This window comes from Helicoverpa armigera, chromosome 16 (assembly GCF_030705265.1).
Source record: "Helicoverpa armigera isolate CAAS_96S chromosome 16, ASM3070526v1, whole genome shotgun sequence".
NCBI lineage: Eukaryota > Metazoa > Arthropoda > Insecta > Lepidoptera > Noctuidae > Helicoverpa > Helicoverpa armigera.
This window is the reverse complement of record NC_087135.1, coordinates 9,785,363-9,810,625: the sequence shown is the minus strand read 5'-3', so window position 1 is coordinate 9,810,625 and position 25,263 is coordinate 9,785,363. Positions and strand designations below refer to the sequence as shown.

The following is a 25,263-nucleotide window of genomic DNA, read 5'->3' as shown; positions in this document are numbered from 1 at the left end:
CATTACCTATCGTCATGCGGTCATCAAGCAGCCTAAATATCTATTTTTATAATGTTCAATTTTTTGTTTCTAACTATTCGACATTCCTTTATTTTTATTAATCATATTTACACTTAAAAATTATTCTACTCAACATGTCAATCAAATAAGTGTTACTACACTGTGTCTTTCTTAAAATAAAAAACCTTCAGACTATAAAAAAGTTTACTTATTATTTAACATAACACTTACAATGCTATCCTCATTCACTAATCAACTTAAGTTAAAGTCTAAGTTCATAAATGTAACTTTCAGTCATTATATTGCTTCAGACAGATTTCTGGGTGCATTTTGTTCGTCTTTCTCACTTTGAGTAACCTCTATTGTTTCCACATCTCCACATTTCATGCTACAAGCGGCTTCGGCTGCGTGATTCACAAAACTGAACTGACAGTTCTTACTTAGCTTTATGATCTCACTCCTCAGCAACATTATGAAGTAGCATTGAATAACTGAAAGTAAGGGAAAATTTTACTTGAGTAGGTACGTAATTCACTATATGCAATGTTGTGGCTTTGAACTATCAACTTGCCGAGGCTATTCTGCTTAGTGTATGTAATACTAGGCGTTTTGCCGCGGTTTCATTTGCGTCCCTTAGAAACTACTAAAATATATATAAGTAGGTTATGTTACTTGGGAAGTTTAGCTTTCCAACGGTAAAATAATTTTTCAAACTGGTTCAGTAGTTTCGGGTACAAACAATGTTTCCCCTTTATTATATTAGTATAGATTAGTTTAATGTGATTATTTAAGTACTGCCAGGCGAGCAAAAATCATAGTTAAAACCAAAGGTGTTATAGTTCAGACCAAAAACTTACCCAAAATAGCGAAACCAGCTGAGTAGCTCAGCACGAGATTGATCCATTCATGTGATAAGGTTTCCACTGATATGTCTGAGACCGTCAGAGAGAAACACAATGCTAACAACAATATTGTTGACACAAACACCGCGATGCAGAAGATGTAGAACACTCTTATCAGCCTTACGTTTTTCTGCAAGAAAATTATTTAATGTGAATATTTTTTCGAAATCTTGAACAATAAAATCTATGCTTTCATGTGCATCTGAGGTTTGAAATCTTACAACTTTAAACTTCCTCTTCTTGCCCCGTTTCAAATTATATTCGCTCTAATATTATAACGTTTAATGCTATCAACATCTACCTGCCATTCATAGTCATCTTCAGATAATCCCTATATATTTTCTTTGGTCTTCTTCTCTGTCTATTCATACAAATTTTCTATTTATCCAAACTTCATTCTTAGTGAAGTTCCTAGAATAAAATAATAAAGTCTATTTGTAAAAATATTTAAGAAATTACCATGTGTCCCCCAACGACGAATACAGTGGTGGCCACAAAATCTGTTAGAAACAGGCCAAGCAGTACGAGTGCTATAGTTATTTCCGTATATAGTAAGCTGGTAGGCTTATTGCTGCCATCTAACCTGTACAGTATAGTTTCCAACAAACTGTCTGAAACAAATGCTATGTGTAATGTGTCAACTATCTGAAACAAGAAAACAAAGATGTAAGAGGTTAGTAAGTAGGTATGTAAAGAGCATGTCAAAAGTAGGTTCCCAATTATGTAAGTAAACTATCTATATAATATTTCGATTCAAACAATACTTCAATTTCTATAGCTTTTCCTAAACTCATTGAAAAAAAACTGAAGCCTCTAATGGCGTGCAGAAATAAACTAATATGTAATGACAGTAAATTAGACATTCGACTAGAAAGTAGTTCAAAACATTATGTAGCCTGATATGACCTAACCACAAGGGAATAAGAAAATAGGGTTAGTCTAGCGGGATGTTAATTAGCTGGTCGCTGCGGCTTTAATGAATCATTCTTGCGTCCGTCACGGGGGACGATAGTCTACGTTGTGAAACTAATCCCTCATATTGCCTAATAAAAACATAGCTGTAAATGTGCCTAAAACAGTGTGCTTCATATACTAAGTTAAGGCTCTTCTTTAAACCACTTCTAACAGTCTATTCCGACATATGAGTGTTTAGATCTTTGTAAACAAAACCAGAAAGCAAACTTACCAATTTTATATATCCCCATGCGAGCAAACCTCGTCGTAGCGGGAAACAGAAACAACATCTTGTACACACTGGTATTTCTCCTTTCATGTTTATCTTCAAAACTTTCAGACACTCAAAGCGTTCTTTTGGCACTTCTACGTACTATATTTTCACTTTTTACTACACCTTTTAATTAGCCAAATTGTGAATTAAAGTGTTTGTTTTTTGGCACCCAAATAAGCGTTGTTAATTGTAGTAATGATGATATGTAAATGGAAGCTACGGTTGCTAACAGTGTTTATAGTGACCTGACCTCATATCTATCATGGTCTCTGTAGTAATGAGTACAAGACTGCTGTATTGATAATAACCCGGTACTTAGGTAATCTTTAAAACTTCCGACTAGTGTCGCAGTTTTGTACAGACTTTGGAGTTATTTTAATTTCTAGACTAGTTTCACTTTAACCGTGTGGAATTAACTATAGAAGAGATTAAAAAAATCTTTAACATTTGTAACTTTCGTTATAATCATAATTATATCAATCCTCAATTTCTTTACGTCTACACATCGTAGTTTCGATGTAATTTTCACTCTACATATCTTGCATGAGGGGCGCAAAAAATGTTCATGTTATTGTTGGATACTTTACTCATATATTCGTCCTATGAATGTGACTTGTTACACCTACATAGGTACCTACATATCAGCCGTACATCTTCAATTTGATTTAATTTTTCGGGTTACATTACGGATGCCCAGTCCGGTAAGTTCTTGGTGACCAGTCAATTGAAGTTCCGCTAGGCTGACACTGTCCATCTTATTCACTTTCAATTCAGTAAATTCGTTGCAGCTTTCATGAACACATTTTTTTTTACTTACCTGTAATAATAGATAACTGCTTTTTTCAGTAAGTTCATAATGGTAATTGTATCTACGAAATAGTGTTAATTATGATTGCTTACCGTACTCATTAAGACAGGAAGGTCAATAACATACCTACTATTTAATCTAATTTTGAAATATATATACTTATTTAGGTGCTTTTTAATCCGTATAGTACCTATTGTCTCTCATAACAACCGAGGTCAGAACAGCTCCAAAAAGAACAATGGTGAGCATTGTTGATTTCCGTAAAAGTTTAGTTATTTAAATGGTGAGTATTCATTTAAAAAGTCTCATACTCTCTCCCAATGGACCCACAGCGGAAGGGGTCATTTGATAATATCCCATCCCAGAAAAAAGGATCGCGGCTGCTCTTTCAAACAACGATTACTCATTCTTTGTATTTCCCCAGGATGTTGACATGATTATTGCCATAAGTTATGAGCATGGAGAACAAAATGACTAGCGGAGATTTCATAACGGAAAATCTCGCCAATATGTGGTTCAAGGGTGACGTTGTAAAAATCATCAAATGACCGCTCCCGCTGTGGGTTAGCAGCGGCGAGGGAGTGCCAGACTCTTACTGACTAAAAACCGTCATGTTCCGTCGTAGGCCTTTTATGTATCAGGGCCGCGGTATCTCTTTCGAACAACCCGCAGCCGCCGGGGCTGACCTACCTGCATTATGGCATCTCCGCTCATCTTTCCTTGCTTCGCGGTTGTGAGATAAAGGCGTTTGGAATCATTAATACTGACTGGCGCTTTAGAAATTGATAATGAAGTAAGTATACATACATTAGTTAGTATATAAACATTAGTGTTATTATCCAAGAATGTCATTTTACTACAAACAAGACTCTGATTAACAGCTCATCAGTATTACTGGTCTCTGATAATTAATTTTGTTCAAGTTCAATATTACTGCAGTGATTTACAAAAGTTTTTGGGAAGAAAATCTACAGGAATATTAAATGCGAGGAATATTCAGTGAAGGCCAAAATGAGGGGTGAAATTCCACAGTGTACTAGATGTTGTTTCTGTTTACCATTACGATATGGATTGCTTGCATGGGGTTATTTTAAAATGGTGAGTAGCCTTATGTTGCATGTTCTAAGAAGACATTTTCTGAAACTCTTTTCGTGAATTTATAATCAGTACTTTTTAAACTTTCCGATTCAGCCCGTACTTCTTGATGGCTTTGAACTTACTTAAATATCTCATAAATCCATTGATAAATCTCAATTCTTTATGGTCGTCAATTCTAAGACACCAATGCAAGTTCCTATCAGCCTACCCCTCTGTCATATTCAAGCTGTAGTATGTAAGATATAATCAGATAAAGTAGACTATGGTTAGAATTTTAATAGATCTGACTATGTCTGTATGAAAAGAAGGCTGTTGGCTACAAAGTCATGGTAGATGACTACGCCATTGTTCTTGTACTTAAAATAATAAAGAGAACTACGCAGATCTACTCCAATCATTTAGGTTATCGGCATTATCTAATTATTGGTCTATTTCCTATTTCAGATAGCAGACGCACTATTAATATCGTTGATGTTATACCAAGTAATAAGCTTAATTATGGTATTTTCAGAAAATGAAATAAGTGATGTGACGATGGTCAAAATCGATCTTGCTATAATGAGTGCTATACTTCTTCTTTTTGTACCGGATTTTTTGATCACTATAATGTTCATTGTTGGAGGACATAAGGTAAGGTTTGATCGCATAATATTCGGTTTGGTATCAAATTACCAGTTCCACTAATTGGCTTCGAATCTCAGCGTATTATGATTCATCATCATCATCATCATCATCTCAGCCATAGGACGTCCACCGCTGAACATAGGCCTCCCCCTTAGATCTCCACAGATACCTGTTGGAGGCGACGTGCATCCAGCGTCTTATTATGATTGCCAACTGCTTAATACAGGAGCATTGGAAAAATATTCCCATGATCTTCTGAGGTTCCAAACTCTTTGGAAACAGTTCAGGGGATCAAACTGGACTTGAGTCAACCGTCCCTCTATTGTTCTGTTACATCCTTTTTATCATCCCACTGCTGGGCTGCGGCCTCCCCTCACACGGAGAAGGATTGAGCGCTAATCACCACGCTGGCTCAATGCGGGTTGGTGATTTCAGACTACATAGTCCAGGTTTCCTCAAGATGTTTTTCTTCACCTTTTTATCAGCCATCCCTCCTCTATTGGGTTCAATATAATTTTGGTGATTGTAAAATTAATAAGAATGTCTTCTTTTTCAGAAAGAAGTGAAGCCGATTAGAGCATTCTATTACTACAGCATGGGAATATGGATTGTAACACTGTTCACGATTATAGTGGGCAGTGTGCGTATAGTTAATTGGGCATCACGAGGAATGACTATCATTTCACTGGAAAGCTTGCTAATTACCTTTTCTGTATTTTTCGTAGTTCTAGGTAAGATAATAAATTATATGCGACTACATAAATATGGCACATATTCCTTGGCTGTGGCACATATTTTGGGGTCATTTGGACATCAGGGTTAAAAATAAGCGGTTATACATATATTTTAGTTTTGTTAGTCAACTCTTGCTTAACTGCAAAATGAGTCTCTCGGAGAGTCATCTGACTCAAGAAAAATTTGCCTAGCTTTTAATTCAGTATTAGTCTTGGTTTCCACTTTCGACGGTATTTCTTCCCTTTATCACCTCGTCCCATTTACACCCGTTAATGGTAATTAGATATAAGTCCTACTTATCGTAATTCTGTTTGTTTTCCAGTGGTACAATCATACTTGCTTCTGCTTCTGAGAAGTGAGATCATCAAGCTAAGTAACAACTGTGGGTTTGAATTTGTGAACAATGCCGCTGAAGCCGCTTGTACCATGAAATGTGCAGAAGAAGTAGCTATAGGTGAAATGGATCCAGAAGATATTTTAAATGGAAAGGGATTTTGTTAGTAGAAGTAATTAGTAGTCTTATGATTGTAATCGTCATGTGTTTGATGGGGATTTTGAATAATGATATTATGTTTGAAATAAAAGCCAATACAACCATTTTGATGTATTTGTTACTCAGTAACTCCGGCTAAGTTGGAAAGTTTTTTAATACACCTCATTAGTTTTATAATGTTCTTCATTTTCGTTCTACATTTTGTACTACATTCCTATTTATCAACGATCATATACCTATAAATAGCATTAAGATTGTTATAAGTCAAGACGCTCTTCATTTACCAGGGTTCAAATCCTAAACCCTCGCCTCCAAAATCATCTTCCATCACTTTCGGATTCTGAGCTGTTCTTGTATCAAAATCATCGAAAAAATCGTTATTAAAGACATTTTGCCCAAAATTATCCGGTGCAGCTTCCGTTACTTCTACTAATAACTCAGCAGTTCCTGAATGAGGTTCATCATCTACTCTTTCTTTTTCCTCATTTTCTTCTGTATTTATTTTTATTTCACTTTCAATAATACCTTTAATTTCATCTGAATCGTCAGTCGCAGCTCTTATATCTTCAACCACTACCTCAGCTGTTTGTACCTGGTCCTCTTTTTGATTTCCTTCGTCATTTAAGGCTAATTCAGTTTCCATTATGCATCTGACTTCAGCTGCGCAATTCACAAACATAATTGGACGATCATTTCTTGTGAGCTTTTTGATTTCATTCCATAATAGCAGTAAGGCATATAATTCAAATACTGAAACAAAAGTTAGTTTTATCATTATCTTACCATCATCAGCAGAAGCAAAAAGAAAAGACTGTGATGTCTGTGTTAAAATAAAAATAAAGTGCCGAATTGAGTGTAGATTAAGATTATCGATACATCAGAGGAAAGTGCTCTTCATGGCTTGTAGATCAGAAGACATGTTGTGATAGACTTACCATCGGCAAATGATATTTTTGATAAAACCTGATTTAAGAAACCAGCCTGGTCCTACCTTGACAAAAAGTTTATTATTGCTAAAAATAAGGTTACAAAATAAGAAAAGCGTACTTACAGATCCTAAGGAAAGGCATAGCCGTCACAGATAGAACCAACTCTATGGAATCTTGTATACCTTCCAATCCTTTAACATCTCGTTTTGTATAGTATAAGTAAATTAAAGAAATAATCGAATACAGAACGACAATAATGTACACTGAAAGAAATGCTATGTTACAGAAGAGGGATATCTTTAGTAGTTTCACTCTTTTCTGAAACAATCAAGAAAACATATATTACCCGTTTGCCAGCGGTTTCAACCTAAATAGTTGTCCGTATTTGGAGGCCCGCCCGTACTCGGATAAAATAAAGCCTTATGTTACTCGAAAAGAGTGTAGCTTTGAAACAGTGAAATATGTTTTTCAAATCAGTCCAGCAGTTTTGGAGTCTTTAGGGCAGGTATCTTTATTATACCTATTAGTATAGATGACTATAATATTATTATTTAAGAACTTCGGTGATTCACAGGCGGACTTCATCAGTGTGATTCTATAAGACTTCACTCTAAACTTCGTATCTGAATCCGCCGTGAGTTACTACACTAGCGCTACGCTTGCGAGCGTGTTTGCGAGTTGAACTAAATTAAACTCGAGATTTTGACAGGTAAAGTATGAGATGACTTTTAGAACGTTTTGAACCGAATGCGAAGTGAGAGTGAATAGCGAAGTAAAATGCGAGTTGTTGTCTGAATTTTATAGATTCGACGTACATATTGCGTTGGTTTCATTGAAATTCGGTTAAATTAAACTAAAGGCACTTTTCAATTGTTTTTCCTCTTTTCTAGCACAACCATACCTAATTAAAAGGAGGCCGAGTAAATATCTTACCAAATGAGCTGCGAAGATGAATATAATATTGACAACACCGTCGAGTAGGCCCAGTGCAGTATAAATACACGTAAGAATACTTCTTCTGGGATATTCTTCGTGTTCCAATAAAACAATTAACGTGGCAATCCTCACGTATAAAAATAGAATAGTTATACTCTGAAAAATGAAAATTATATTTACTCTCAGACGGATCACACTGAAAACTAAAATGAAATATTGTCAAATACATAATCATCATCATTTCGGCCATAGGACGTCCACTGCTGAACATAGGCCTCCCCCTTAGATCTCCACAGATGCCCGTTGGAGGCGACCTGCATCCAGCATCTTCCGGCGACCTTTATAAGTTCGTCTGTCCACCTTGTTGGTGGACGTCTGGGCTTGCTAGTCGCATAATTTAATGCGTAATTTTAAATATTATTTTTGTATGATTCAAATGTGTCATTATTTGTACATCAATACCGAACGATATTTACGATCTAAGATCTAAGTATCTGTAGGCATTGTGTATTGGATTTCTCGATCTTTATTTAATAACTACAGCTTCGCTACACTAGTGGTCATCCTACTAATATAATATTATAAATGTGAAAGTTTGTGAGAATATATGAATATATGTTTGTTATTCTTTCACACAAAAACGGCTAGACCGATTTGGTTGAATTTTGGTATGAAAATAGGTGATACCCTGGATTAACACAAAGGCTTACTTTTTATTAACACACCACGTGGGCGAAGCCGCGATCGGAAGCTAGTTTAAAATAAATGAATGTACTTACCAAACTGAAATATCCCCACACAAGCAAACCATATCGTAATGGGAAACAAAAGCAAAATCTCTTTAATTCGGGCAATTCAAAACGCATTGTGATATACTAGATTAAAATGAAACCTAATTAAAATATATACTCAAAATGAATATAATTATCACTGTTGTTCTAAAACAGACCCATCCATACTCGTTGGGTGTCATCATCTGCCTAGCCTTTTCCTAATATTCAATTGATACAGTACTCGTTATCGTAATACGCTATGTAACTCTATACTGCAAGCAAAGTCAGTCGCTAACCAATGCTAATCAACTTTAGTAATATTTTAAGCTGATTATTTTTTATGTTTGAATGATTTAAATGTTGGCCAGCGCTATTGATTATATTGGTTTTAAAATTATGAAAATTCTTAAGAAAAGTTAGACAGTAAGTAGATTAGGAAAAAAGAAAAATGACCAGGCAAAATCGCAAGCCTCAGCTTGTATTAAATGTTATAACAATCAAGGGAAATCTCTTCACATATACATATATGAGGGACAGTGAAGCTCTTACCAACATTTAAGAGTGTATAAAGTCTAAAAATAAAGTAGCTCGATGGATTGATACGGAACTCAGAGCGCGAGTGCAGCTCGGACTTCGCCGAATTATTTCATATCTAGCTTTTGACGGATGTTTTTTTTTTATAACGTGCGTATTACGTTAAATGATTATCAATACAGGGTATCCCGATTTTTATTGAGGTCACACAGGGGGGCGTAATTTGATAAAAATTACTACGTAGTACTAAAAATAGTATATAAATACTGCTTTAGTAATAATACAACACCATATTTTTGGTACTTATTTAATCAACATAAGATCACATTTTGAAATAGGTATTTTCTAATAAAGGACAAATAATTATTTTAGGATGTAGTGTGCCATCCGACATTGGAAATATGGCAAAACCTGATGGCGGCGCTACGGGCTCCAAAGAGAGAAACTTAATGATGACCAGTGCCGTGACTAAAAATATTTTTATTCTAAGTATTCATGTTATCATATTAAAGTCCTATGTATAAAATGAAATGCCTATTCTAGTAGGTAAGTACTCTATTCTAAATCTAAGGACGTACCTTAAATAATGATTCATCTTTTCACTTTACTAGTCCTATTTCAGATTTGTCTTCTATGATTTCAACGAATTTATCAGTATCTTCTTGATCATCATCATCACAATTTTCTTCACCCTCTCCATCATGCATAGTACACTTGGCTTCACCTGCATGGTTCAGGAACATGACCGGTTGGTTATTTCGCTTGAGTTTTTTGATCTCACTCCATAAGAGTAAGAGGCAGAAAGATTGGCTTGCTGAAAAATAATAATTTGTATTTAGTAGATCGTTCTTATGACTAGTTAAAAGTAATGGAAAGAAGGCTGCCTGTTCCCTGATATTTAGCCTCCAATACTCGGATAAAAATTTGGCTTCTTGTTATTCTGATGTATTTTTTTTTTTAATGTAAGGGTTTTTCCTAATTCTAATAGTGGTTTTTACATGAAAGTCGTCCTGGCTCATTTGTTTTTAACATGACTATAACTATAATCTACTAGCTTCCGCTCATTCCTGGGCAAAACTGCTCTACTCATCGGAATAAAAATGAAGTAAATTACGAAAATATAATCAGTAAAATTATGTTTGTTCAAAATAAGTCAAAAATATAGCGAAAATAAAATTGTAACCACTAGAAACACATATTTTTTTTACAACATATTACATCATATTTTTTTTATATTATTGTTTTTAAGTTCCTTTTACAATGTATGTGCCTATTTTGATTTATATAAATAATTTACTTTTGAACCCGTCTAAATCAAATACTCTCGCACACTGCAGACTTAACAGACCCAATGATTAGGCTTTTTTTTTGAAGAAAATATTGAAGTCTTTCTAAGTCTATCTGATGCCGGCGGAATACCAGATCTTTGTAATGTGCGTACTACCATACATTTTCATACTGATTTAGGAACCCAAATAAACTATTGGCCGATTAAAACTTTATAATTACTTACATAATAATTACTATAATTAGTAACTTACCAATAATAAGGCCGGATTTAGTAAGTTCAACAAAAGCCTTCCAGGCATAAGGCTTGACAGTAGACCATCCTAGTTGAGCGGTAGCACCACTGAACACATATGAAACGTAGCCTATTATATACAAGAAGTATAACACTGCTAACACTCCTAGAGCTGCATTCCCGTATAAGAAATACTTCAATAGCTTCTCCTTTTTCTGAAAAGCATACAAACAGAATATAAGTACCAGTGATGAAGGAAATACAGTGGAGATAACATAATGCAGGTAGGTCAAGCGCCTTCTTTTAGGTCAAATTCGGACGGTGGACATGACCAAAACGATCAGTTACGAGTGAACGCTCATTGCCTTCGAGTCAAGTTTACATTTTTAGTATTACAAAAAATGGTAGGGTCTTAAGGAGGCGTGTAAGGGCGAAAACAGTAACTTTCTATGTCTATTTAGACAGAGACGCTATGATTTCATAAAACAATGTATTTAAGTGGTAAATACTTACGGTAAAAGTAGCAAATACGAACAAAGCATTAAGTAGAAAGTCTATTATTGATAGCGCTAGGAAAATGCTTTCTTGTAGAATGTCATCTTCATAATTCATATGGTTCACAATGCTATTTATTTTGATGACTCTGAAGATGTTATAGTAAACTGTGGTAATCTGAAATAAAAAGTGAAATTAAATGTTCTGGATTCCAGTACATATCAGAGCGAATATAAAATACTGACTGTGGGTGACTGAGTAATTATTATAAGGATAAATCCAATTAAAATATGATTGTATTTAAAAGTTGAGCTACGAGCTACACAAGTGCTACGAAGGTACTACGCAGGTGCTACAAATTAAGCTTACGGTGTTATTTAAAAAAAGGTTAAACAGACTTTTGTAAGATAATTTGCGAATTTTCTTAAGAAAATTGTCTAACTTTAACCACCATGAAAGTTTTACTTTGCTAGAATTAATAATGAGGACAGTTTTCCCACAGCCACGTCTACGTCAAAAAAACGCCATAATAAACATTTCCGTACCAATTACATTTTAAATGGCTCAACAGTGTTAACGGAATAAACACATTCAAATTCCTACTTACAAGTAGCAGTTTCCGTATCCACGATGACTTAATTTTTAATGCCTTTAATGGTTAAGAAAATAATCTGTATTTACTTACCAAATTAATAATACCCCAAACAAGCAAGCCATATCTGAGAGGAAAACAGAAACAACATCTTTTGAACTCCGGCACTTCACAACGCATTGTCATAAAAATCGAAGAAAACTTCTCTAGATATATCACTTTCACCAAATCCTCTTGATAAAACTACAAAAAATACTAAATAAGTTAGTTAAAAACTAGATTTATTTAGCTGTTACAATCATATACAATGATGGTTTCCGATCTCGTCCCAAATTGCATTGAAATAAAAATGACTCCTACTCAAAATCAGTGACAGTTGCATGACTCATATTATGATATGATAAGAAAGGGAAAAACTTTACAAATAAATTGTTGCTTTTAGGGTTCTGTAAATGACAATATACTCCCTTTTGATATACATAATTTTCATGTTTTTTGGTATAGGATTTTCTTTTATAAGACCAATACGAATATAGCATTACCCTAAATGAATTTCTTGACGAAAATTAATCCTCATTAATATTACAAATGAGTTTGTTTGTTTATTCGTAACGCTTTGAGGTCGAAAGTACTTAACTAATATAGAAGAAAAATGGCGCAGAGATAGTTTGGAGACCGGGTTTTAAAATACAACTTAACCTGTTTTGCAAGAAGAAGTCTTTAAAATTAAGAAACTCCAAAGAAGGGGATTTTTATTTATCATCTTTGTAGGCACTCTTCATACATAAACTCGTGTATGTACGTACATGAATAAAATTACGGATAAAAGGTCACTAACTATAAACATGGATGACACTTTAATAAGTTGTTGTAATTTTAACATTATCAAAGTAAACGTGTACTAATTAAGTTGTGTAGAACTGTGATTCAATTCTTTTTATAAAAGATTTAATATTCCATTGAAGATTTATATAAAAGATCTAGTATTTATAATAATATAATTTTGAGTGAAGTGGTATTAATGAGAAAGTAAGGTCCTATAACAAATATAAGATGAATAAAGAAGATGAATCAAATAATAAAAGGTGTTGTCTCTGCTGGCCACTAAGATGCAATTTGCTTACGTGGGCATACTTTAAATTGGTAAGTTTGATCTAAGAGATACAATCAGCGAGCTTCAATTTGTATCATTATCATCTTAAAGTGGTCAATAGTAGGTAATTGCCTTTTCTAAGATGTGTCATACCGCCACTTTTGAAACTTATCTTTGAGGTGCTTTTCTTTAATCACCTACCGGTCTGGTCCGATCTGGTAAACTGATTCTTAAACATTAGAAGTAACCCACGTCTTTACGGTGATGGTAAGATGTCTTAATTTAGTAAGAAATTTGCCACTCTCATGCCGAGCGCGGTGAATTTGGGTAAATCCCCCCAGCACCCAGAGGCATCAGTCCAGCAGAAGACGTTTTAGGCTGTGCTAACCGAATAAATTTTGTTAACCTATTTATTCCGCTAAATGATTTTGAAACCCTAACCCAGCTAAGTTGGCGCGAAAATGATACAGATACTTGTAATTTTCAGCGCAACTGTTTAAATTAGTGTTAATGACATAAACTAATGAGTTTTATACACTGGTATCAGTATTTTAGTTGAAGCGTAATCTGACCTTTGCAGCCCATTTTATCTGTTTAGGTAAAAACTAGTGCTATTTTCGAGCCGCATTTAAGAGGAAAAAGTTAAGAGAATACCATTTAATGGGCCGTCAGTCTAGTCGCCTTTCATCCGTTTCCTTCATCGAAGAGAAGATAAATAGGTTGTCTAACACTAAAAGAATGTTTCAAAACGGTCCTGTAGTTCTTAATATTAGCGTGTTTAACAAAACAAACATTTCAACTTTATAATACGAGTGTGTGTAGTGTGTACTTACTACCACATTAGATACCACTAGAAAAATATTGTCATGTTCAGAACATGTATTTTCTATGTTTCAGGTGTCTTCAGCAGTATTCATAACGGTGATATCATACGCCCTGCTACACACATTAGTTATGTACAAACTGTACGGCAAAAAGCAATCCCAAATCCGGGTCGATGCAGAAATTGCAATAACAATCATTGCACTATCTCTATTTGTTGCTGATTTACTAGTAACTGTAATATTTGTTGTGGGAAGACATCGTAATATGGTAAGGTTATAAGCACATAAGAAAGCACACAGCGAACATAGATAAGAAAACATTAGTCGTCATTTTTCGTCTAAAGACTAAACTAAAAGCTAGGTCGTACCGTGGGTAAATTCTTTCAAGGTTTACCTCTGAATTGGCAATTGAATGACAATACTGGGTCACCTATCTGGATGCATTCTTCTGTAGTTCCCGGCCTCGTACCATTTTAGTTTTGATGCTTATTGTCCAACACCTAAAATCTCCGTTTTCAGTAACAATGTTTCATACGCAGTCTATTTGTGTAACGCCAAGAAGGTTACCTATTATTGCTTTTTAACAAACCTCGAGCCTAAACCTGTGATACTCTAATAAACCAAGTTTATGCCCTTTATGCTTACCTTATTTCCTTATAATTTCAGAAACAAATGAGGCGCTTAAAGCCGTTCTACTACTTCAGCATAGTGACGTGGATACTAGCTATGTTACTGACGGCTATGGCAGTCAGTCTGTCCATTGAGAGCTTGTTCGCGAAGTATATGACATTCCCTTCTTCGGTGGTCAATATTATCAACTTCGTCAGCTATTTTGTTACTATCGGTAAGTTTACAGTAACATCTATTATAGTAAAAGTATATAATTACTTCTACAAAGTAGTAATACTTTTTTTTTAACTTCGTCAAAAATCATCAAATGACCCCTCCCACTGTGGGTTACCAGCGGCGAGGGAGTGTCAGACTCTTACTGACTAAAAACCGTCGTGTTCCGTCGTAGGCCTTTTATGTGCCAGGACCGCGGTATCTCTTTCGAACAACCCGCAGCCCCGGCAGAAAGTAGTAATACTTCAGAAATACATGAATGGTTTCATCTATCAAGGTGCAACAGTAGTAGTATGTCACAGTGACGATTAGCGCCTCAGAAAGGACCTTAATATAGTGCTCGTCAAGCCGAGGTGAAAAAAATAGAAAAGGTTTCATTAATCTTGACAGAATTTGGAGTTATATAGTTGTTAATGACCTACCACCAAAATAAAATTTTGAATCATCATCTCCCGAGCCTTTTTTCCAACTATATTGGGGTTGGCTTCCAGAAAATTTTGAATACAAATCGTATAAAAATATACTTACGAATTCACATTATTGTATGAAGCATCACAAGTATACTTAGTCAGGCTTCAGACTTTAAAACCCCTTAACAAACCATTCATCCTCCATCCTCCAAGATTCAGCTGACTAACCGGATTCAGCTGAGTAGGTACCAGTGCTTTAACAAACTTTTAAAAACTCTTTAACAAACAACAAACTAAAATAACTTTTTCAGTTGTCCAAACCTACTACCTACTGCTACTAAGGAACGAAATCATCAAACTAATAAAGAACAACGAAGTCAGGTTCCTCAACAACGGGGCTGATGCAGCCTGTACTGTAAGGCATGAAAGTGAGAAGAAGGAAGCTTCTGATGGTGATACTGACACTGAAGAAGTTTGACAAACAGTTGAATATAAAGACTTGATAATTATGAAGGCATTTTATTTGACACAAGCCCGTTCCAGAGGTATCGCGAATAAAATATAGCCAATTTCCAACAGTGAAGGAATTTTTAATTCAGTTCATAGTTTTGGAGCCTAAAACATACAAACTAAAACATTTCCTCTTTATATTAATAGTAAAGAGTTAGATAATATTAGTAATACACTCGCGAGCAAAAAAATGGAATCGCACCCTTGCGCTATTCAGTTACAACGATTGCCAATGATACAATATTTACAGTTAAACGTTTATGGTCTTGTTTGAAAGCCTATACTTTTAGCTTTAAATTAAGGGTAGAAACAAAAACAAATCATTTGAGCTGAAAATGGCGCTGGTAGAGGAATGGGAGGGAATACCGCAAGAAACAGTTGAAAATTCATCAGGTCCATGAGAAACCGTAAAAAGCAGTAATAAGGGCTAGAGGAGGAAATACAAAATACTGAAACAATAACCTATGCTTGATTTTGTTTGAAATTTTCAATTTTTCAGCTAAGCTCAATTTTATTTTTCGCCTGAATTCCGTTGCTGTCTTAAATAAAGAAAAGATGATTAGCTCCTGAAATACGGAAATTATTTTTTTGTTCATTCATTCCTTCATTCGTTGCAATTGTATAGCGCAAGAGGATGATTCCATTTTTTTGCTCAGGAGTGTAGTTCATTTATTATTAGGAAGTGGTAATTAAAAAAAAAAATAGAAATTGTCTAATAATAGTTTTATTCAAATACATAATATTCCCTAACATCACATTTTATAAAAAAAACTTAACAAATCTATTTTGTATTTTATTTTTTCTTACCTCATTAAATACTTCTAGCAATAGTGAGAACTAGAACTTGTGCAAAAACAAAAGAAGATGAAAAAATAAATAAAATAAACATGAGTATAAGTCCTGCAATACAATTTTCATCATATAAATTGTTCTATATTTTTAAACAATCATATTTCCATTTTTCTGAAGGTTTGGTTGCTCAGTATTTTCATCATCACCCTTAATTTGAAGTTCCACTTGTGCTGCGTTGTTCACAAACTTGAATTCACAGTTGTTTGTCAGTTTCACTATCTCACTTCTTACCAGCAGAATAACATAGGACTGGATCACTGTAAAAGAAAAAAAATATGGTCAAGTTATGTTAAGACAATTGATGAGAATATAGGTAGGTACATATAGAATAAAACATTTAATACAGGTACAATCGAGTTACAATAGTTTTCTTATTGCGCACTGAAATTCCCATATAATTTCAGGCGTAATCGTTATAAAAATAAAATAACTGAAACCACCAAGGGAAAGGCCAGAAAAAAGGCTGTCTTGGAAGTTCAAATATGATTTATTTTGCAATTTGGGATTTACTCCATCGACAGCAGAAAAGTAAATTTTTTCAAAACAATTGTTTACTTTGAAAATACGAATACGAATATTCATAGTTGCTGTCAGAAAACTGACGTTTATGTTATCGGCAAATTGGGCCTGAGGCTATCCAATATTTTTAAAGCTGAATCCTAAATGAAGATCTACTAGTAGACATCTATTCTGATGTGTACACCTATGTATGTATATATATATATCAGAATTTTATAATACTTTAATTGTATAACCTTATGTTTTACTTTAATGTTGTTGGTGTACCAATAAAGAAATACTTACCGATTTGGAAAACGAAGCTAGTCAGGTCCAGTATTAGGAACCGAACATATCTATGATATGTGGCTGTTCTCAATCGGTTCACCGTTTGCACAGTCAGCATCATGCCGAACAACATCATCAGAGACCACAGGAATATAGAGTAGATGTAGAACGATTTTAATATATACAAGTTTTTCTGAAAAAGAAAGTAGCATTTATAAAGGATATTATAAATATAAGAAAAGTAGGGGGTATCGTATTGTCCAGGTTACTGAGTTGAGGAGTTCAGATAGGCAGTCGCTTCATATAAGACAATGACTAACTGCAATAGTTAAGAATGGCAGCTAAACCCAACATAGTAAGGAAATATGTTCTTTTCATCGTCGTTTCATTGTAGACAACAAGCTATCTCCTAACTATGAAAAGCTAATGAAAAGTTAATGAAGTTAATGAACTATGGTTAATGAAAAGTTTATTGCATTTAGACCTCATTCTTACACAGTAGGGTTTGAAAAAATCATCAAATTATTGTTTATAACCCCACTAGAAACAGGGCGTTGTCAAAAGTGCTGTCTAAACTAGCCCGACATAACCTTTTTTCATAACAAAAATGTCTAAAAAATTCGCCGTCTTACCACAAAAACTTTTAAACGTCTGTTGAACACTTATCTAAAAAAAGTCAGATTATGACATTGAAATAAGGTCCGTTTTGCAGCCACAATTTTTTAGACAAGTGTTCAACAGATGTTTAAGTTTTTGTAGTAAGGCTGATAATGTTTATGTACTAACCAAATGTCCTCCGATGACAAACATAGAAGTCACCACTATATCAGTGAAGAGGATGAACATCACGAATCCCATTATGTTCAGATCCCTCACTTTGTCATTATCTATAAATTCTATGAAATTGATCGTCAGGCTAGTAAAAAAGGCACCGGTTACAATCTGAAATAGAAAATTTAAATTAATTAGTATTTATGAAAGACAAACTCCATTATTAAAAAGCTCTAGACACTGTGTACAAAATAGTAAAATTACTTATTATAATAATCTCATCATTAAGAAGTAGGTTAAGGGGCAAATAACCTCTTAATGGGAATCAATAAACTGATATTTTAAGTAAGACACAAAATATACGAAGGTAAGTACATGAATGGAAGTGAGAAAACTGTTTTTTGGTAAACGGAGCGTAGCAAAAGTCTGTAAGGTTCGTTTCAAAAATATATGCAACTTTATACATTTGTTACGAAAAACTTACCAATCTAAAATAAGCCCACGCAAGCAAGCCATATCGTAATGGAAAACAGATACAACATCTAGTCAACACTGGTATTTCTCCGTGCATTTTGTACTAACAAACGTTCCTTATAACCAACTTCAAAAAATGCCTGTACCAATTTTCAAGTTTTATAAAGAGTTTCACAATACATATAAAGTATTTAATAATGTGTTATATACTAGTGTTATTAGTACCAACAGTCAAGTAGATAATAATTAGTTGAGCGCTCGCATCAATGTTTTATATCCTTGTTAGCCCGCGTTATCATTAGCAATAACAAAAATAATTAGATAGTATCAAATTAAAATACGCAGTCATATGTGGGCCTTTTTTTGCAAACATATTTAAAAATAATGTGTGCTTATCAAGCATTGAAAATTCCCTGGTATTTTGAAATACGTAATAGTCAGTAGTCAAAACAATATGAACTGGTGAATTTGGTAAGATTTGAGAAGATGGGTCAAATTGTATGTATCGGCTGTCTTAATTTCATCAGGTGGTCATTACAGGTAGTCAGAAGCCAGGAAATCTGAATACCAGTCTTACTAAGGTGTTAGCTTACTACTTTGGTGAGCTTAGCGGGAAATTCTTAGCTTTGGAAATAATGATACCAAAAATAAAACAGTCGCTTATTCATATTTTGTATTGAACCGGTTCTCCAACCCTACATACAGAAATGTTGCTTGGAAGTTAGATCCATCTTTTCTTTATCCCAGCAAAAATACATAGGATTTGGTGAAGGGCGGGCATTTTGGGGACTGTGTTTTGTAAACTTGACCTTCAAAAAGTGCTGATTTTCAGCCTTGTTTAAATGAAAAACTTTTTAAACTTTTTAGATGTATTTAAAAAATATCATAATATCACTTATTTTTACCAATTATTAAGTGACTTTATTATTTTTCTGTTCCGTATCGTCTTCAATATTTTTATTTCCACTGTCGTTCGTGGTATTCACTCCATCTGTTTCATACTGCATCTCAAGTTGTGCAGCGTTGTTAACAAACCCGAGTTCACAGTTGTTCCTTAGTTTTACTATCTCACTTCTTATTAGCAGAATAATGTAATATTGTATCACTGAAAAATTTAAGAATGTTTTAATACCACTTATTTTGTTTAAAAAAAGAAAAAGTTCTAAATTGCATAAACAGGATTAAGACTATCAGTACATCTTTACTATCCAGTGCCACTGCAAGGCCGAAGTTGACCGACAATATAAACGTGAGTTTTCTTTAAACCATCGCTTTTAACAGTAATTTATGATAAAACGGACGTTTATGTTGCCTTATTATTTTTTTATAGGTTAATCCTCAGCGTTGATCTGAGGGTTAATCAATAGCAGAAAAATGTGTACCAAAACATACACACATTCAAATTACGACCCCAAGTTTTTTTGAAGTTGTCAGTCTAAGTGTTCTGTTACTTAGAGTAATAGGAAGGTACCTAAGCCACAACAAATTTAACTTACCTAAATGTCCTATAAAAACGATATAGAACAGTACGACGAGCAAAACAAAAAATACATTCTCTTCGTTAACAATTGGTATGTAAGTGAGACAATTCGCTATCGTAAGGAGGCCGAACAATATCATCAGAATAAGGAACATGATGTTGTAGATATAGTAAGCTCTTAATAACCTCAGGTTTTTCTGAAAAATAGAAATTACAAAATTTAATTGCATAGAGTATTGGACACTGCAAACTTTTGGCCGGTCGATAGTTTAAGTATCGACCGATCGAAGTTCGCAAATCATTATGAAGATTAATGGTAGTATCTACATACATTACGAAGATCAGTGGTATCAAACCGACTGAAATCTTTGACTGGAACAAGATAAAAAAAAACGTTTGCCAACATCGGGTCAACTACCAGCCGAGTGTTAAATAGTCTGCAGTGCAACTTTCGAAAGACCCATAAAACACAGTTTTTGATAAAAGAATTCAGAATAAGAAATTTTAATGTTTGAAACCACCATCCTCATATGGGAACCCAAATATGTATGTATAACCGGCTGTTTGCATGGAAAATCGCATGAAAAAACTATTTTTGTTTGTATGCCTTAATCAAAAACTTACCAAATGTCCTCCGATGATAAACAAAGCATTCAGTACTACATCAGTAGAAGTCAATACTATGAGTGTTCCTACGATTGCTAAGTTCGTGTCTAAATCGTCATGAGGTTTCCGTTCTGTGTTTAGTAGTTCTATGAAACCTGTCGTAAGAGTGGTCAGAAAGGCAAGGCCTAAGCACTGAAAAGTGAGTAAAATGTTAAATAAATAAATCGTTTATAAAACTCATGAGGACAAAATTTGCTTGATTCTAAATAAGTGCTGATATATAATTTGCCGGAATAAGAGAGAACCTGTGCTTCAGGCGTAAAATTAATGATTATAATGCTTATATTTAGCATTTATTATTTACTAATGTTTGATTAACAATCAAACTAATTAAAAACTTCTCACATTCATTAGGTATAGCAAATCTATTATTTCAACTACAACGATACGAGATTTTATATTACCTATTAACTGCCTAGAAATACTACAACCAGAAACTTTGTTTAGTTAAGTAGAGCAAGTAGAAATTAAGTATCTTTCAGTTGGATTTTGGTTAAACAAAATTCAAAGGTTGAGCTGAAACCTGACAGTGGAATATTGCATACTTACCAATCTGATATAACCCCATACAAGCAAGCCATATCGTAATGGAAAACACATACAACATCTTGTCAACACTGGTAGATCTACACACATTTTGTTATTTCTATTCGTCTGAAACTACCAAAATATATAAGGTCCCATTAATATAGATGATCAAACTTTTAAGAATCACTCAGACAGACCACCGCTATAAAGACAATGGTGAAAATAAAAAAATGGCTTTACATAAACGAAGAAAACAAACAGCTAATGAAAATGTGCCTACTAGAGATATTGGTAACGATAAAAAAAAATCTATGATTTCTTTCGTTAGACGTACCTACTGTAAAGCTTTGCCCATTTATTGTAATGAGACCTTATATAGACATCTATTTAAAAAATTTAAAATTATTATTGTGGCACAAAGTATAGAAATAAACTAGAAACGTGATAATGAAGCTCGACAGTTAGTTGTATTCTTAATCAAGGAAGCGATGCACAATGTTTTATAAACGCTGCATAAACAAATGATACTAGTAGATTAACAGAACTAGATGTAAATAATATTATTGCAGCCTTGGCGTTGTCAACAAACATATAGTTATTATTAGGTTTTATCCATTTGCAGGAAGGATTGCCACAGCCGCTTAGATCGACCGATCATAAAATTTTAGACTGGTTGGTACGGTGTGTCCAGTATTTGGTGTTGTCTGGTGGATGGGAGACTATTTACGTGTCTCGGAAGGCACGTTGAATTGGTCTCGGCTAACATTTCAACATCTTTGATAGTTGTACGGGTAGTCAGAAGCTAGAAAGTCTGACAACTAGTCTTAGCAATAAGGTATCTAGTTTAAAGTTAAACTAGGTTGAGTAGATCAGTTATGCAGTCGTTCTAAGTATACGCTCCACTGGTACTCAGCTGCATAAGGTAAGAATCTTGCGTATGCACGAGACATGAAATAGTTGACTTCAGAGTTATAAGAGTCTTTAATGTTTTCTCCATAGATTTCGCCTAAAGCCTGAAGCCACTAAAAGCCAATATTAACTCTTACTAAACTTCTAATAATATTGCCTTTTAATCTGTACAGCTTTTTTTCGATCTTCTCTAACTCTCTTCTCTTTGGATAACTATACTTACTTATACTATCACTTACACTTTACTATACAAACCATTCAATGACTCATCGTCCAGAAGTGTGCATGCACGACGTTTTCCTCACACCAAGAAATATTCAAGTTATGTGCTTATGCTTATTTTATCACTTATATTTTTTTCTTCTTCATTATCAAGTTGCGTTTCCCATGCAAGAAGCAAGAAGTTTTAGGTCACAAGACTACCTATTCGTTTTCTTTAGAACCAATAATGAATACTAAGGATATCAGGTAACCATTACTATAGTGCGTTAGTAAGTCGTGGTGGCCTAGTGGGTAAAGGACCAAACTCTCAAGTATGAGGGTGCGGGTTCGATCCCAGGTCAGGCAAGTACCAATACAACTTTTCTAAGTTTGTATGTACTTTCTAAGTATATATTAGACACCACTGACTGTGTTTCGGATGGCACGTTAAACTGTAGGTCCCGGCTGTCATTGAATATCCTTGGCAGTCGTTATGGGTAGTCAGAAGCCAGTAAGTCTTACACAAGTCTAACCAAGGGGTATCAGGTTGCCCGGGTAACTGGGTTGAGGAGGTCAGATAGGCAGTCGCTTCTTGTAAAGCACTGGTACTCAGCTGAATCCGGTTAGACTGGAAGCCGACCCCAACGTAGTTGGGAAAAGATTCGGAGGATGATGATGATTAATATAGTGAGTTCATAGGGTCAAAAAATAAGAAAGTCATAAATATACTTAGATTTATTTACAAAATATCCTAATATCACATTTGTCACTATCAAATAACTTAATTATTTTACTGTTGTGTATCATTTTCCTGTGTCATTTTGCAGCTGTCTTCAACAGTTGTATTTCCACCATCACAAATAACTTTAACTCCATCTATTTCATACTGCATCTCAAGTTGTGCAGCATTGTTCACGAACCTGAACTCGCAGTTGTTGGTTAGTTTAACTATCTCACTCCTTATTAGCAGGATAGAGTAAAGTTGTATCACTGAAAAAGAAGAAAGGCATTAGGCATAGTTTGACATAAGGTTTTACCTGCTCGGGTATATCATCGACATCTGTCATCTCGTTAGTGCATAGAGGCGGATGGTGCAACTAGGCTATGGTTGGTTGGCGGGAAACTGTGAGGTAGTGTGGCATGATGGCACGTTATGCTTGTAAGCAAGGTAGGATAACACTATAACACTACACCTACATAATAAGTACTAGATCGAAAAGGTCGTGACAAAACCTACACTGCATAAGGTACGAACAAAAATATAATCGAATTGGGAGCCTCATCTTATTTGAAGTCGTCAGTTCTGTTATATAGGGTTATAAGTAGTAAGCCACAATGTTCGTATGTTCGTCTACTTACCGATATGCCCAAAATAAATAATGATGTCCATTACGGCGATGCATAAGTAAAGCATTTTGTCTTCTTCAAATTTACGGTAGAAATTGAAAGTCTGTCCAGTGAAAAAGGTGTACAATACTATCATAAGAACCCAGAGTGTAATGCTGTAGATATAATAGGCTCTTAATAATCTCACGTTTTTCTGAAAAAAAAGGGAAAATAAAATTACATAACGTTTTTAGAGATCAGGGAAGAAACCATAATATCCCTGACATTATTGAATTTTAAAATATCAAAGACTTAAAGTACTTAAAAAATGTAACCATGTAAAATGTAAACCGATGAGAATTTTTCAATCACTTTTGATAAAAGATATATTCATAAGAAAGGTTGGGATCAATCTTAGTAATCCCATATTTTGATGCGGTAGGTAACCTAAACTTAGCTATTTTCTTTGCTCACCGTATGTCCTCCGACGATAAACAAGGCATTTAGTACAACATCATTGAATGTCAACACTACGATAGTTCCTATAACTGATAGAAACACGGCTCTATTTTCATCAGGTTTCGGTTCGGAGGTCAGCACTTCTATGAAACCTGACGTGACGCTGGTTAGAAGCAACAGACCTATACACTGAAAAAAAAGAGAAAAAAATCATGAAATGTTCGTTTTTCAATAGGTATATTGAATGATAGAACGATTTAGAAAATTGTTATGTCTAGACTTTGAGTGAAGTTTAGTGAGCTGAGTGTAGAAGTTAAGTCTTCATCATAGCATTTTTGTTTTTCTTAATAAATAACATAAAATAGCAATTCTATACTCTCTATGCATGAATGAGACAACATTTGTGGATCAAGTGTGCATGTAAAGACGTATATCGGTCCGAAAATGGCAGGAAGAAAAGAAAGAAAGTTAGAAGTAATATTTTAGGGGGAAAAATATTTGAAAAAAATATAAGTCCAAAGATTGAAATTGAATTTTAGACCATATTACATGCACTAAATTATTTTTTATTTATTATAGCATACTTACCAATCTGACATACCCCCACACAAGTAACCCATACCGAAGAGGAAAGCACATACAACATCTTGTCAACACTGGTAATTCTACACGCATTTTTATTATTTCTCTTTATTTCACACTACCTAAAAATACCGCGACACTTTTTTGACTTTATAAATACAAATAGAAATAAACTCAACACGACAGTTCAGGTCAATAGTTAATTGGATTTATAATCAGGAAAGCGAGTTACGTTTTATATATACGCTTGATGTGTTTAATAACAAAAACAAATGATAGCAGATTAGTAGAACCCGATGTAAATTATATTATTCCGGCCTTGGCGTTGTCAACAAAAATATTTTTTTCAATTTGGTTTTATCTATTTGCTGGAATACCCTGTTTATTTGGGACTTGATTAGGTACTAAGTTATTTTAAAAAACAAGCTGCATTATTTTTTATATTGAACCCGTTGCATACCGGAGCGCGGATATACGCGAGACACAATTGATTGTCAATTGTTTTACAACAAGCGGCATACAATTCACGCAGCAACAGTCATTTTGCCATGTTCACGAACACAATTCACCTTTAAGACTAGTCAGACAAAAAGTTGAGTCACTTTTATAAGTCCTCGGTAATTCAAGAGCATTTTAGAGTTGTTAAGTAACGTACAATGTACATCATACTCTTTCCTCAAGACCATGGAATCATCTTGAATCTGAATCGTTTCGGGAAACCGTTTATGATCAAATTGCTCGGCTCGTTGTATCTTAGAATTCTATTCAAGAAATTCTTCATATTCAAGGGGTATCCTTTTTTCCTGGTTTTGCCCTGGTTCCAGTTTGATTCTAAGGATTTACTGAGCCACATTTATTTGATTCTGTCATAAGGTTATGT

The 25,263-nt window shown here is 34.3% G+C and overlaps 8 protein-coding genes across 8 annotated transcripts; 2 read left to right on the top strand and 6 right to left on the bottom strand.

Moving 5' to 3' along the window:
• Positions 1-282: 282 nt before the first annotated feature.
• Positions 283-2,385, bottom strand: LOC126053487 (uncharacterized). The gene is made up of 4 exons (XM_049844130.2): positions 2,089-2,385; positions 1,362-1,547; positions 858-1,032; positions 283-491 (listed from the first exon to the last, which is right to left on the bottom strand). Exons 1-4 carry the CDS (start codon positions 2,173-2,175, stop codon positions 298-300), a joined length of 642 nt encoding a protein of 213 aa, XP_049700087.2. The 5' UTR covers positions 2,176-2,385; the 3' UTR covers positions 283-297.
• Positions 2,386-3,780: 1,395 nt separating this feature from the next.
• LOC126055453 (uncharacterized) lies at positions 3,781-5,984 on the top strand. The gene is made up of 4 exons (XM_049844687.2): positions 3,781-4,036; positions 4,481-4,666; positions 5,217-5,391; positions 5,718-5,984. Exons 1-4 carry the CDS (start codon positions 3,950-3,952, stop codon positions 5,894-5,896), a joined length of 627 nt encoding a protein of 208 aa, XP_049700644.2. The 5' UTR covers positions 3,781-3,949; the 3' UTR covers positions 5,897-5,984.
• Positions 5,985-6,061: 77 nt separating this feature from the next.
• Positions 6,062-8,734, bottom strand: LOC110372129 (uncharacterized). Its single transcript, XM_049844669.2, has 4 exons — positions 8,533-8,734; positions 7,751-7,909; positions 6,940-7,135; positions 6,062-6,638 (listed from the first exon to the last, which is right to left on the bottom strand). Exons 1-4 carry the CDS (start codon positions 8,617-8,619, stop codon positions 6,169-6,171), a joined length of 912 nt encoding a protein of 303 aa, XP_049700626.2. The 5' UTR covers positions 8,620-8,734; the 3' UTR covers positions 6,062-6,168.
• Positions 8,735-9,659: 925 nt separating this feature from the next.
• On the bottom strand, positions 9,660-11,958 carry LOC126055451 (uncharacterized). The gene is made up of 4 exons (XM_064038660.1): positions 11,763-11,958; positions 11,096-11,254; positions 10,602-10,797; positions 9,660-9,874 (listed from the first exon to the last, which is right to left on the bottom strand). Exons 1-4 carry the CDS (start codon positions 11,853-11,855, stop codon positions 9,660-9,662), a joined length of 663 nt encoding a protein of 220 aa, XP_063894730.1. The 5' UTR covers positions 11,856-11,958.
• A 543-nt stretch (positions 11,959-12,501) lies between these two features.
• LOC110372195 (uncharacterized) lies at positions 12,502-15,348 on the top strand. The gene is made up of 4 exons (XM_064038521.1): positions 12,502-12,812; positions 13,660-13,854; positions 14,253-14,430; positions 15,151-15,348. The coding sequence occupies exons 1-4, from the start codon at positions 12,723-12,725 to the stop codon at positions 15,315-15,317; spliced, it is 630 nt and encodes a 209-aa protein (XP_063894591.1). The 5' UTR covers positions 12,502-12,722; the 3' UTR covers positions 15,318-15,348.
• A 749-nt stretch (positions 15,349-16,097) lies between these two features.
• LOC110372196 (uncharacterized) lies at positions 16,098-18,472 on the bottom strand. The gene is made up of 4 exons (XM_064038497.1): positions 18,243-18,472; positions 17,774-17,929; positions 17,006-17,180; positions 16,098-16,458 (listed from the first exon to the last, which is right to left on the bottom strand). Exons 1-4 carry the CDS (start codon positions 18,327-18,329, stop codon positions 16,289-16,291), a joined length of 588 nt encoding a protein of 195 aa, XP_063894567.1. The 5' UTR covers positions 18,330-18,472; the 3' UTR covers positions 16,098-16,288.
• Positions 18,473-19,113: 641 nt separating this feature from the next.
• On the bottom strand, positions 19,114-21,023 carry LOC126055447 (uncharacterized). The gene is made up of 4 exons (XM_064038393.1): positions 20,928-21,023; positions 20,337-20,510; positions 19,729-19,909; positions 19,114-19,337 (listed from the first exon to the last, which is right to left on the bottom strand). Exons 1-4 carry the CDS (start codon positions 21,012-21,014, stop codon positions 19,144-19,146), a joined length of 636 nt encoding a protein of 211 aa, XP_063894463.1. The 5' UTR covers positions 21,015-21,023; the 3' UTR covers positions 19,114-19,143.
• A 1,731-nt stretch (positions 21,024-22,754) lies between these two features.
• LOC110372160 (uncharacterized) lies at positions 22,755-24,601 on the bottom strand. Its single transcript, XM_064038622.1, has 4 exons — positions 24,390-24,601; positions 23,817-23,990; positions 23,376-23,556; positions 22,755-23,006 (listed from the first exon to the last, which is right to left on the bottom strand). Exons 1-4 carry the CDS (start codon positions 24,474-24,476, stop codon positions 22,807-22,809), a joined length of 642 nt encoding a protein of 213 aa, XP_063894692.1. The 5' UTR covers positions 24,477-24,601; the 3' UTR covers positions 22,755-22,806.
• Positions 24,602-25,263: the final 662 nt, after the last annotated feature.

Bases quoted from the DNA above. Each gene is read 5' to 3' on its own strand.
- LOC110372160 (XM_064038622.1), bottom strand. From the start codon at position 24,476: ATGCGTGTAGAATTACCAGTGTTGACAAGATGTTGTATGTGCTTTCCT. The intron at 23,991-24,389 runs GTAAGTATGCTA...CTTTTTTTTCAG, and splicing joins TGTGGGGGTATGTCAGATTG to TGTATAGGTCTGTTGCTTCT. The intron at 23,557-23,816 runs GTGAGCAAAGAA...CTTTTTTTTCAG, and splicing joins TTATCGTCGGAGGACATACG to AAAAACGTGAGATTATTAAG.
- LOC110372195 (XM_064038521.1), top strand. From the start codon at position 12,723: ATGAATAAAGAAGATGAATCAAATAATAAAAGGTGTTGTCTCTGCTGG. The intron at 13,855-14,252 runs GTAAGGTTATAA...TTATAATTTCAG, and splicing joins TGGGAAGACATCGTAATATG to AAACAAATGAGGCGCTTAAA. The intron at 14,431-15,150 runs GTAAGTTTACAG...TAACTTTTTCAG, and splicing joins CAGCTATTTTGTTACTATCG to TTGTCCAAACCTACTACCTA.
- LOC126055453 (XM_049844687.2), top strand. From the start codon at position 3,950: ATGAGGGGTGAAATTCCACAGTGTACTAGATGTTGTTTCTGTTTACCA. The intron at 4,667-5,216 runs GTAAGGTTTGAT...CTTCTTTTTCAG, and splicing joins TCATTGTTGGAGGACATAAG to AAAGAAGTGAAGCCGATTAG. The intron at 5,392-5,717 runs GTAAGATAATAA...TTTGTTTTCCAG, and splicing joins TGTATTTTTCGTAGTTCTAG to TGGTACAATCATACTTGCTT.
- LOC110372196 (XM_064038497.1), bottom strand. From the start codon at position 18,329: ATGCACGGAGAAATACCAGTGTTGACTAGATGTTGTATCTGTTTTCCA. The intron at 17,930-18,242 runs GTAAGTTTTTCG...TTTCTATTTCAG, and splicing joins CGTGGGCTTATTTTAGATTG to ATTGTAACCGGTGCCTTTTT. The intron at 16,459-17,005 runs GTAAGTATTTCT...TTTCTTTTACAG, and splicing joins TAGCTTCGTTTTCCAAATCG to TGATCCAGTCCTATGTTATT.
- LOC126055451 (XM_064038660.1), bottom strand. From the start codon at position 11,855: ATGACAATGCGTTGTGAAGTGCCGGAGTTCAAAAGATGTTGTTTCTGT. The intron at 11,255-11,762 runs GTAAGTAAATAC...TTTTTATTTCAG, and splicing joins TTTGGGGTATTATTAATTTG to ATTACCACAGTTTACTATAA. The intron at 10,798-11,095 runs GTAAGTATTTAC...TATGCTTTTCAG, and splicing joins TCGTATTTGCTACTTTTACC to AAAAAGGAGAAGCTATTGAA.
- LOC110372129 (XM_049844669.2), bottom strand. From the start codon at position 8,619: ATGCGTTTTGAATTGCCCGAATTAAAGAGATTTTGCTTTTGTTTCCCA. The intron at 7,910-8,532 runs GTAAGTACATTC...TTCATTTTTCAG, and splicing joins TGTGGGGATATTTCAGTTTG to AGTATAACTATTCTATTTTT. The intron at 6,639-6,939 runs GTAAGTACGCTT...CTTTTGTTTCAG, and splicing joins TATGCCTTTCCTTAGGATCT to TATTTGAATTATATGCCTTA.
- LOC126053487 (XM_049844130.2), bottom strand. From the start codon at position 2,175: ATGAAAGGAGAAATACCAGTGTGTACAAGATGTTGTTTCTGTTTCCCG. The intron at 1,033-1,361 runs GTAATTTCTTAA...ATTTTCTTGCAG, and splicing joins TCGTCGTTGGGGGACACATG to AAAAACGTAAGGCTGATAAG. The intron at 492-857 runs GTAAGTTTTTGG...CCTTACTTTCAG, and splicing joins AGCTGGTTTCGCTATTTTGG to TTATTCAATGCTACTTCATA.
- LOC126055447 (XM_064038393.1), bottom strand. From the start codon at position 21,014: ATGTGTGTAGATCTACCAGTGTTGACAAGATGTTGTATGTGTTTTCCA. The intron at 19,910-20,336 runs GTAAGTTTTTGA...TCTATTTTTCAG, and splicing joins TTATCATCGGAGGACATTTG to AAAAACCTGAGGTTATTAAG. The intron at 19,338-19,728 runs GTAAGTTAAATT...TAAATTTTTCAG, and splicing joins CGTTTTTATAGGACATTTAG to TGATACAATATTACATTATT.